A 12,192-nucleotide genomic window follows, 5' to 3' on the forward strand; every position below is an offset into this window, starting at 1 on the left:
TGAGCTCAGTGTGGACACTGATCTTCAACAAGGGTGGAAAAATCAAGCCAGGGTCAATTTCCACATCCATTGGTCACACCTTAACATTTTCTTTCAATTAAGAATTACACCAAAAGGACCTCCAGACCTAGGGGTCTTCTGGTACTTTAGTTCTAATGGCTCAACTATACTCTTCAGGTCTGATCTTTTAAATCTCAAAACTTGAGATATGAGTGTGAGAAGGCAGAACAAAGGGATCATAACCATTGGGCAGGAGTACATGTAAACCATCTCTCCATCAAGCCGGGTCTCCCACTCTCCACCCTTTCCATTTCTTCCTTTAGCTCTCTTTCTCTCCTCCAGAGAGACCATCCAACAGCTTCTTCTCAAGCCATACCTGGCTTCAAATAACACATTCAGGAAGTTCTTCTTTACATTTAACCCCAATCCCTTCTGCTACAGTTAAAACCTGCTTCATCCGTGGGAGATTTGGAACAGCTGGTTCCCATTCTCTTTACGGCAACTCTTCTTAAAGATTCACAGGCTTATAAAGGATGACCATTTACCAGCTTTGCCCAATGCTTACAGCTGCCTTTAGCATTTTCCAAGAACATGTTACTGTACTGTTATCAATAACCAATTGCCTAATCTGTGGAGAGCTTACCCATTTAGCCAATTTCTACAGCTAAAGAAAAATAACAGCCCCTATCCAATTACTCGAGGGATTACCTGCACTAGTAAATACCTAAGCTTTGTGAAGAGAGTATTTGAAGTTTGGTAGAGAACAAAGACTGGTCCTAGAGCAGAATGCTTATGGCTGAGTAGAGAAGCATGTAGGAATGATGGCTTTTTGGCCAAACGCCTAACGCTCTGTTCAAGGGTATCACCTCTTTGTGTGAGCAACACGAGGCATTTTAGAATTCGGACAAATAGCACCCAATGTTGGCCTCCCACTGAAATTCGTACTTCTGTCTTCCCCCCATCACATATCTCAAACTGTTTCTTCTCTAAAGCATTAAAAAAAAAAATACTACTAAAATAAAAATTTTTTAAAAACCCTGGAGCAATACAAAAGATCTTCAGCTGACTTTTAGGAGCAAACAACATATGTTCTTGAACATCTGTGCTTTTCCCAAGTTATTTTTTTCCATTATTGTCAAGAGAAAAGAAGTTTAGAGGAATGTTTCTCCACAGAGGCACAAGTCTGTAATACTCCCTGTTGATTACATATAAAAGACACAAAATATTAGTTTATTAAAAGCAGCTTCAACCATTGCTGTACAAAGCAGTTCTCTGATGGAATAGATTTATGAAGTAACAGCTGAAAGGTATGCAGATCACAAGATACATGACAAATGTACTTTATTACACGGATCAGAAATACCATATGTACTAGCAGTTACTGTACAGTGATACACAACACCCAACTAAGACTATTTAAAGGTTTTGCTGATATTGAAAACTATAAAGACACAATATGAAAGAGAGAAAGTGTTTCATAAGATAGCATAATGCCAAGACAAATCATCACTCTAGGAAATTAAATACACTGTGCATATTATAAACTTAATGTATTATAAAACTACGCCATTCTTTAAATTAAAATGCGAAGGACTTTACCCCATTCATTGTTTAAAGCAGATGTTTATAACGTTTTTCCATACTTTAAAGTGGAACTTAGTGGAATGAATACCAGGCTTAACGACATTAACAAATTCAAGGAGACTTCAAATTCTTTTATTTCCACCAAAAAGATACTTAAGTCTGCAATCATGGAGTGCCAAAAGGCTATATAGAAGGGCAAAATAAGCACAATATGTTTCAAAGTGACCCTTCCTGCAAGGTACTTCTTAGCTGGAAAGGCTCTCGCCAGCTTTCTCCTGAAATTTCAAGTATAATGTTTGAGTCCATTCTGCTACATTCCAACCCAGTGCCTGTCCAGCCTGAGCTGACAGGATAGTCCTCCCAAGGCTGTTTATTCTACATCCCAACATCTTGGTTAAAAGATTCTTCCTTAGATTGAATCAAAATCTGTCTCTGAAGCTTCCCATCAGGGCTACTCATTCTACACTCTGGAATAGCCTTGCTCACTACTCAATAGTTGCATAGCTTTGAGCAAGTTTATTTACCTCTTCAAAGCTGTTTTCTCCCCTGCAAATAGGGATAATAATGAGAGTATTGATCCCACAGTATTGTTTTAAGGATTAAACAAAATAATACAAGTTAGGCGTTTAGCACAGTAAGCATTCTCTAAATGTTGATTGTTGTTACTACAATTCTAGCATACGAGCCCTATTTGACATCACATCCTATTTCTCTCCTGCTCTAAAACAGGTGCAGACGACTCTTGGCATCCAACTGTGTAAAGGTTAAGGGTTTTTGTAAGCAGGCAAACTGGCACTGGTCCTCCTGCTGCCTGACGGGAGCCCTGGGAACAACAGAGTGGCCTCCGCCTCGCATGAGGTCAGTTTCTGCTGCAATGGCATTTTTATATTCCGACAAATACAGGGGAAAAGCATTATATGTTGTGCCTAGCATGAATTTGATATTTGCATTTTGTTTTTGTTTTTGCTTTTTAGGGTCACACCTGCAGCATACGGAAAGTCCCAGGAGAGGGGTCGAATTGGAGCTACAGCTGCAGGTCTACACCACAGGCATAGCAATGCCAGATCTGAGCCACTTCTGTGACCTACACCACAGCTCATAGCAACGCCACATCTTTAACCCACTGAGCGAGGCCAGGGATCAAACCCATGTCCTCATGGATTCTAGTCAGATTCCTTACAGCTAAGCCATGACAGGAATTCCCCTGGCATGAATTTGAATCACTCTACCAGGTGGCATCAGGAGTTAGTCACTTAGCTAGTAAGCTTAGTCAGCAGCCCACCATCTGCATCTCAATTGCAGTATTTATAAATTTGGAAATGCTTTGAGATCTCTTCAGATTCCTATTTATTTTGTAGTTAGCACTTCACTACCCCAACACACCACCAGCCTTCACCATCACCACCAGTCGATTTCAGATATTTAAATCAAATCATTTACAGCGAGTTACTTTTTTTTTCCAACTCCTAAAAATCATATCCCAAATATACTGATCATTTTTAAAATATTCAGATTCCCTCATAACCAAATATATTCTGCTGCATATATAGTCTAGGCAGCAGCATGTAAACTAGTTGGGGGGAATGTATCTACAACATGACATTAGAAAAAAAGATGTAGACAAAACTACATGATTATACCTTAAAGCTTTAACTGCAGTTCACATTTCTTCTCTGATTAGCAGCTTGGGTACCACTGAATGTGCACTCCACCTTTAGGATGGGGTCTGCCCGTTCTAAAGGAGTCCTACTTAAGGAACTCCACTCTGGCATAGGCCTAGAGATTTGAGAAGGGGGTCTAGAAATCATTTCTCTACTGAAACTTGCTCTTTATCTGAACCTGAGCCCACAAAATGGGTTGAACCCCAAAAAAATGAACCCAAAATAGATATTCTACCCTAAAACGACCTCTTTTTCTTAGCAAGAATTTGCACATCCTTGAGAGACAGAATGGCACTGTAAGAAGAGGGGCTCTGGAGCTTGACCTGTCTGAATCTGAATCCCAGCTATATGGGCTGTGTACCTCAGTTTTCCCTGGTATAGAGTACCAAACTCACAGGACTGCTGGGAAGATTAAATGAGTTAATATTTTGATTGAAGAGTTTAGGATTAAATAATTTAGACCGAGGCCTGATCTGCAAAGCAACCAATAAACAAAAGAAATTTTGATTATCCTCAGATAACTTTTAAATTTAACTTCTTAAAAAACAAAAATAAATATCATATTCCATTCCTACGTTGATTAGCCCAGTCAGTTTAACTCCAAAAAATGATTTGGTGCTTAGCTTGAGCTCCATCTGGTGGTTTTACAGAATCCTCAGAAAAACATCAAATAAAGAGATGACCAATTTTACAAAGATAATCACTTGAGAGATTAAAGGACTATGCTATACTTCTTAATTTATATCTTTAGGAAAAGAGCAACAAATTGATCATATGCTGCACTCATTTTGGAAGCCTGATCTAAATTTCCCACCAAAATTTGGAGGTGGGAACAGTCGTGCTGGCCACACAGTTCAGGAACTCAGTGACCTTAGAGGCCCCCGTAACAACACATGCAGGACAGTTTCTCTTTAATAGACACTTTGGCAGAGGCCATAGGACACCTGAGAACATGTTTTCTGATAGTAAAGCATTTTGACTTCTGATTTTATTAACTTTTAAGTTAAATCCTAACTGTACAAACTTCCTGACTAGATAAATGTGACCATCCTAACATTAAGAGGCCCTTGATGAAAGCTCAAAGCTACTATTGGAATCAAATTAGAGGTTGTCAGCCTCAGAAAACATGAAGACATCCCTGGCATTGGCCTCTGACATCAACTTAAAGAGAATCTAACAAAAACCTACCTGACAATCCTGACAAATTTTAAATAAGCACCAAGTGTGTAACATCACTGATGTAGACAATTCCTACAATGGGGGGGAAAAAAAGGTAAATAACTAACTGGTATATTTAGGCTGGTATTGTCTGGCTTAATTGGATAACATTAGCAACTTTTGATTTCATGAGCAAATGTTTATGTATTTGCCTTTTTCTCACAAACTTTCATTTGTTGTTCTTAACAAAACTAAAAGGCAAAAAAAGGCCATGAACTTTTTTGAACTTTCCAACTCACATCTTCTATTCAGCTTAAGTATTTAAAAATAATCCATTTTTGGTTAACTAAACACTGGGTAAATTGAGAAAAGTCAACTATATAAAATACTAAGATTTTATTGGCATTAAATCTCAAATTCAAACCTCCTAAACAATTTGGGTTGTGTTCTATTTATCTCTGTATTCTATATTGTGTCGCAGCCTTGTGTGCCCAGTACAAAATTTGTGTTCTGATGACTAGGTGGCCTCATTCTAATAGGTCTCACTTTTAACTTGGTTTTTCTCTGAAGCTAACAGCCTCTTCTGAGTAGATACCTGAGGCAGACACCTTGTTTTGTCCCCTGGGTCCCTAGCACCTGGGAAGGTAAATGGCACACAGCAGACACTCAAATATTTGCTGTTTCAATGAACATATAATGATGGTTAATGTGATTACAGTGAAATGTCAGAAAGAAGGCTACGTTTAAATTGCTTAATTAAAAGTTAAATAACAGTAAACTGTAGCAAGACAGGTTTAACAAAACTTATTTCCTTATACCAGCATTTCCAACAGTATATTCTACTCTTCAGAAAACTAATTTCAAGGGCTCAAGGTTAAACATGTTTCTTTATTGCTAGATCTCTATAAGACCATTTAGGCATACCTTATTTCAGCGTGCTTCACACGTTACTTTTTTTTTTTTTTTGACAAATTGAAGGTTTGTGGCAACCCTATGTCAAACAAGTCTATCAGTGCTATTTATCCAACAGCATTATTATTTTTTTGGACAGCATTATTTTTTAAGTAAGGTATGTACATCATTTTTTATGATACAATGCCATTGCACACTTAATAGACTAGAGTATGATGTCAACATAATTTTTATATGCACTAGGCTGGGAAACCAAAAAACTTGTGTGGCCCATTTTATTGCAGTGGTCTGAAATTGAACCTGCAGTTATCGCTGAGATATGCCTGTACTAATACCAAGCTAAACATTTTTTTGAGTCTTCAAATATGTAGTATTTCCCAAATTGATGTGACCACGTTATGTTTTCTCACTATGCATCCAGAAGAGCCAATTCTGAGAACCATACTCTGAGAAGTGCTGCCTTATATTAGGCTACATAATATAAAAACTGAAAAACATTAAACTAGTTTTCAGGATGTCTTAATCTCTTAAAAAGATGGAGCACACTAATTTGTACATGTTATTATTCTATCTAAAAATGGAAGATTTTTTAAAAAAATGTAATGGAAGAATCTGGTCTTCTCTACCAGGAAACCTTAAGGATATATGAAAGAACGGATCTTTAAGATCCAGACAGAACATCTTTTATTCTGAATATAAAAGCTCAAAACTCCAAACAAGTACTGTTTATACGATCCACTGACATTCATACTTTCAAATGATATATAATAACTTACTTTAAATCTGAGTCGGTTCAAATTTGTCAGTATAATATCATGTTTTATCTTTACTAAGACCGAATTACAACCACATCCATACTTGAGAGTATTCTGATGTCTGATAATCCCTGCATACTGAATGGCATCCAATTAAAATATCAGTGTAGTCTTCATTCATCAAAGAAAATATTTTATTCAAGTTACCAAAACAAACTTGAGGAGTTATGTTGGGTTTGAACTGAAGAAAAAGGCCAAGTTAAAAAACGAAACAGTTTTCATTTGATGGAAGCTGAAATCAATGTATACATTCTAATCAAAGATCTGTCCCACGTGGCATTTTTCATGTTTTTAAGTCTACCAGGCCAAACCCTTCGCTGCCTTCAAGGCTTTTGCTTTGCTTTTTCCCTTCTTTTTCTCTCGCTTTGCCTTCAGCCTTTTTCTTTGCCTCTGGTTCATCCATATGGGGTACTGTCCATGCTGGTCTAAAAGAGTCTTTTTGTTTCTCTTAATATCAGTTTCCATTTTCATGTCATCTGAATAAAAAAATGGAATAACTATTAATATTCACAAATGAAGAAACCACCTCATGAAAAAGCATACTAAATGCAACGAGGACATCAGATTTAAAAGTGGCATGAAATTACAAAAGCAAGAAAAAAAATATCCCCTATTCATGCAGTGGTCTTTGACTAACACTGGAAAAAATATGCATACTGCCATGTGTTCCCACATGAGACATAAAAAGCACCTGTGAGCAACTAGAGATGTCTACTTGTCACTAAGAAACTTTCTAAAGAATGCTATGATTGTCCTTCTTTGGAACAGTAAAAGTTAAACAGGAAACATTTAGAAGGCATGGGTTTGAATTACTGCGTTAGGGATAAGTGTATGGTTCCTAGCACATTTGAGTTATAAGGACACTTCTTAGATTAGGTGCTTTCTTGAGGGAAATAAAACAGTTGTGCCAATAAGAGGTGCACCCGCACTTCTAATGAACAGGCCTTAGAAGTAAATAAACTGTAGGAATGAGTGACCACTTCCAATGAAGTGTACTTTGAAGATGTACAGCAGTAAGCAGCAAGCTTCGATGACAGAGAAGACCTGGATATACCCTGGGGCTGCCACACTTTCTTATCCTGGTCACACTCAAGCAGCCAGCTCTACCTGCAGCCATGCTGTAGTCCATCTATCACCAACCTCACCTATTGTGAAAGACATGTCCAGAACATCCCTTTCTGGGAACTTAGCAGGGTATACAGGTCTTCCATGATCTCTGCTACCTAACATTATAAATAATTCATTGATCTAGTTTACTTTCTATTTCCTACAATATGATGTAAATCCCATTAGGATGGAAGCCATCTCCGTTATTCATCATTGTTGCCTCAGTACCTAGACTAGTGCCTGGCATACATAAACCAGTCAATAACTGGTCGCCGAATGATTACTTAAGGTGCTATTCTAGGTTCTAGGGATACTAGTGGACCAAATAAGCTCCTTGCTCTCGTCAAGTTCTCAATGTTCGGCTGAGGGGAGAGTAAGAAAGCAAACTTCATCCTGTGGTTAGAATCTTTTTAAAGGGAAGTACTGGAAACAGATTAAATAAAACCCGGTAGGCTATGATAAGCACATGGAAAGACAATGAGGTTATTTAAGTATGGGAACAGCGTAAATGATTTCTGTTCTAAACAGCTCATACTGGGTGATATGACCAAAATGAATCAAATGAACAAGAGTTGAGGAGAGAAGTAAAATGGCTACTGATGTGGTTCAGGCAAGAGATAATGATCATTTAAAGCGAAAGCATGAAAGCAGGAGGAAAATGGATAGATTTCTGATGTATTTTGGAGACAGTCAAGAAGGTGTGCTAACACAGAGGGATCCAGAATCTGTCAAAATCAAATACAGGGAAACTGATCTTCAGGATAATAATATAAATGCAGAGAATTCGCAAAATGGAACCAAGATCTTGCAAAAGTTAACATGAAGAAAGACCTCCTCCTATCCTGTCTAGTTTCTGACTCCCATGTACCCTTCCAAGCTAGTGTGTCTAGCTTTGTCTACTCCTATAACACTATTTCTGAGACACTGAGGCTACTGTATAAGCACCAATGGCTCGTTCTGAATAATCCAAAACGTACCTATTCACTTGAAATAGCTTAGCACAGAATTTCTAGTAGCACCTCCAAAGAATTATGTTGGCATGGCAGAAGGATTACAGAGAAGCAAGTATGGAAGACAGTGAAAAAGGAGAAAAGAGTCACAAAGGAAGTTGATACGATTTTTTATAAATGAAACACATAAACTCACCTGTTTCATCTTTCTCCACACATTGGGTTTTCTCTTGACAACGTTTAGGTTCCACCACGGTTGCTATTTCTTGAACATCTTTCATTAAAACATCACCACCTATTTTAAGAATATTTTTAAGTCTGCTCAGCTCCTTTGGGGCATTCTTTTTTCTCTTTTCAGCACGCATTTTCCTTTTCCACTTACTCCGTAAACTTTTAGCCATATTTTACCTGTAGAGTTAACAACAATAAATATTCAAAAGCAACTATTTACTATCCAAAAAAAAAAAAAAAAAAAAAAAAGACAAATCCTTGGAAAACCGGTCAAGAGGTCTCTCTACAGAACATGAACAAATAGAAAGGAAACTCTTCACTCTGTTCATGACTTATGATAGCATAATGTGCAAATTATGTGATGATCAACATGACAGATGGCATATACAGCCACTAAATAACAAATAAGAACACCAAACCATCTCCCCCAAGAAAGGGAGCGGGGAGTTCTCTGGTGGCACAGCAGGTTAAGGATCCAGTTTTGTCACTGCAGTGGCACTGGTCACTGCTGTGGCACGGGTTTGATTCCTGGCCCAGGAACTTCCATACACATCCCCCGGCCCCCAAAAGAACATCAAACCAAACTCCTCATGGCCACTGGCACACTGTAAGTCAAGCCAAATTTTTTTTTTTTTTTTTTTTTTTTGTCTTTTTGCTATTTCTTGGGCTGCTCCTGCAGCATATGGAGGTTCCCAGGCTAGGGGTCAAATCGCAGCTGTAGCCACCGGCCTACGCCAGAGCCACAGCAACGCAGGATCCGAGCCGCATCTGCAACCTACACCACAGCTCACGGCAACGCCGGATCGTTAACCCACTGAGCAGGGGCAGGGACCGAACCCGCAACCTCATGGTTCCTAGTCGGATTCATTAACCACTGTGCCACGACGGGAACTCCAGTCAAGCCAAATATTAAAGGTCCTAGAGTTTCCACACAAGATGCAAAAATTTAACTTCCCCCAAATGCAAAGAGCACTATCACTTTACATCTATGCAACAACTTAAAAAAATCACAAAAAGTCTTATAAATCTTTCAACTGAATCTTGATTTCCCCTAAACCTACAGAAGACCTCATCCACCTCAATCTTCCTCATTATCCACACCTGCAAGTCAATCTAGCAATTTTATTTTATTTTATTTTATTTTATTTTTGTCTTTTTGCCATTTCTTGGGCCACTCCCATGGCATATGGAGGTTCCCAGGCTAGGGGTTGAATCGCAGCTGTAGCCCCCTGCCTACGCCAGAGCCACAGCAACACGGGATCTGAGCCGCGTCTGTGACCTACACCACAGCTCATGGCAACGACAGATCCTTAACCCACTGAGCAAGGGCAGGGATCGAACCCGCAACCTCATGGTTCCTAGACGAATTCGTTAACCACTGCGCCACGATGGGAACTCCCAATCTAGCAATTTTAAACTTGTCTATTTCCACTCTTGCTCTCTCTCCACCCCTCAGTCCAAGCCCTCAGTCCTCCACAAGGTGGTCAATGTGAGCTTTTAAAAACTTAAAAGAGCATATCACTGTCTTCCTTGGAATTAACGATTTTCCACCTCATATGTTCAAGATCTACAAGGTTATTTGTAACCTGGCCCCTGCCTCCTTCAACTCTTTATCTCCTCTCATGCTCCACCCCATTCTCAGACACCAGTTACATCTGAAAATAGTCCATCTGGGACAACCTAGAGACAGTGTTGAGTATGTGATGAGGGGTCGGGAAGGATTATAGAGTTTAGAGGGAAATTTGTGGGGAGTGACTTTTAACACTATTTTGATTGTGATGGATTTATGTATATGTCTACCTCATTTTTTACATTTTAAATATGTGCAGTTTAATGTGTTAATTATACATCAACAAAGCAGTTAAATAAGTTATTGACACTATTTACAAAAAAAAAAAGGGGGGGGGGAGAAAAAGAAAAATGTCCAAATGACATCCACTTCCGGACCTTTACATGTGCCATTTCTATGCCTGGAAACTGATATTTCACTTCAGTACTTCAGCAAAGGATTCTCTGAACCCTGTGAGCTGCCCTCCTTTTATTCTTTATCACAAATCCTGTCTTTCCTTTTCTTTCTTTTTTGTCTTTTTGCCTTTTCTAGGGCTGCTCCCGAGGCCTATGGAGGTTCCCAGGCTAAAGGTGCAATCAGAGCTGTAGCCTCCCGCCTACACCACAGCCTCAGCAATGCAGGATGCCAGCCGCGTCTGCAACCTACACCACAGCTCACAGCAACGCAGGATCGTTAATCCACTGAGCAAGTCCAGGGATCGAACCTGAAACCTCATGGTCCCTAGTCAGATTCGTTAACCACTGAGCCACGACGGGAACTCCCTGTCTTTCCTTTTCAATACATGTTACAATCTGACATTTTTAAATTCATTTTCTCTCATCCCTGGTGGACTGTGGGCTCCAATGAGACAGGAGGAAAAGGGGCAGGACACAAAGGCTAGGTAATGAAACAGGGCAGCTGTTGGGATGTGACAAAGACTGGCTGGAACCTCCTGAAACTAAGGGTGCTTTTGAGAACAGTCCAGTCATTGACGCTTTAGTTCATTATACCTTCGTTGTAATACTAAAAAATCATTTCCCCTTACACCATGACAGTTTCGAGGAGAAACAGAAAAGGCCAAAAAGTGGGCAGTGGCCCAATTTCTGGGAAATGCCCATCCTTCTCTCATTCCAGAGCTTTTAAAAAACACTTAACCCATAAAAATATACAACCCCCGCTCCAGACGGCTCTCACTTTTCTGGACGACCTCCTGCCCTAGGCCAGCTCTCATTTTCTGGGACTGTCTGCATTCTGCCTATGGTATGCGTATCCCTAAATAACCTTGCTTTCCCTTTACTCTGGTTTGCTCTTGAATTCTTTCCTGATGGAAGCCAATAACCCTGACTGGCAGTCGGTCCTAAGGATCCCTGCAGGTCCCAGGACGTGACACTTCCCTTCTCCTGCAACACGACAAAGACAGGGGCTAAATACGTCCTATTCATCGCTGGATCTTCCAATGTATAGCCCTTTACACATAGTAAAGTTTAAACAAATATTTGTTGAACATATGACTGGTGGAGTAACATTTTTTGGATGCCAGCAATCACAAATTCACTCACTCCCCAGAGTACCCAAGCCCTGAGAGGAGCAGGGACATAAGGGTGGCAGCACACAACCTCGACAGCCGAGGTTAACCTGACCGTGACTGAACGACTAAGGAAAGCCTCCACTTCCCACAGAGGACCGGGAAGCCCGAGGGCCGTCACCAAGACCACGGCAGGCCCGATCCCTCCAGGAGGCCTGCGTCTCTAGGCCAGGATCAAGCTTGCCCAAAAAGGGACTAAGCTTGAGAAAAGACGCTCTACTCGCAGCGGAATCGAGTCCCAAACCCCAAGCCCCACTGGAGTCAGGGGGTAAAGAACTCACCTGAGAAAGCGCAGAAACTTAGACGCCACACGCCACTCACGCCGACAGGAAGTCCCTAAACTTCCGCCTTCCGGGCAGCCAGCTCCGCTGCACGCCGGGAGCCCAAATGCCCCGGATGGCCTGGAGAGGCGGGTTCTCTGGAGTCCGGGGCTGACGCACTTCCTGCCTTCAGGGCGAGTGGGGACGTAGTCTGTCTCCTCCTAGGTGGGTTGTAAAGTCGGATTTAAAGCGGGGGAACCCCGGCTGGGGATCCGGCTCCAGCGAGACCTGCTTTCCGGACGGGGGCGGGGCAACCCCTAGACTAATCCTAGGAGGGGTCCCTGCCAGATGACCTCCTTTGTTGCCTGTCCAACAGAGAG

General features: G+C 40.6%; 1 protein-coding gene across 1 annotated transcript; it reads right to left on the reverse strand.

Annotated features, from left to right (window-relative positions):
* Positions 1–1,198: 1,198 nt before the first annotated feature.
* Positions 1,199–11,888, reverse strand: LLPH (LLP homolog, long-term synaptic facilitation factor). Its single transcript, XM_003126360.6, has 3 exons — positions 11,834–11,888; positions 8,384–8,595; positions 1,199–6,606 (listed from the first exon to the last, which is right to left on the reverse strand). The coding sequence occupies exons 2-3, from the start codon at positions 8,586–8,588 to the stop codon at positions 6,428–6,430; spliced, it is 384 nt and encodes a 127-aa protein (XP_003126408.3). The 5' UTR covers positions 8,589–8,595; positions 11,834–11,888; the 3' UTR covers positions 1,199–6,427.
* Positions 11,889–12,192: the final 304 nt, after the last annotated feature.

This window comes from Sus scrofa, chromosome 5 (genome assembly GCF_054392235.1).
Source record: "Sus scrofa isolate SSC_HxYL_T2T_F1_AM1 chromosome 5, Sscrofa_HxYL_maternal_Yorkshire_Landrace_v2.0, whole genome shotgun sequence".
In the NCBI taxonomy this organism is placed as follows: domain Eukaryota; kingdom Metazoa; phylum Chordata; class Mammalia; order Artiodactyla; family Suidae; genus Sus; species Sus scrofa.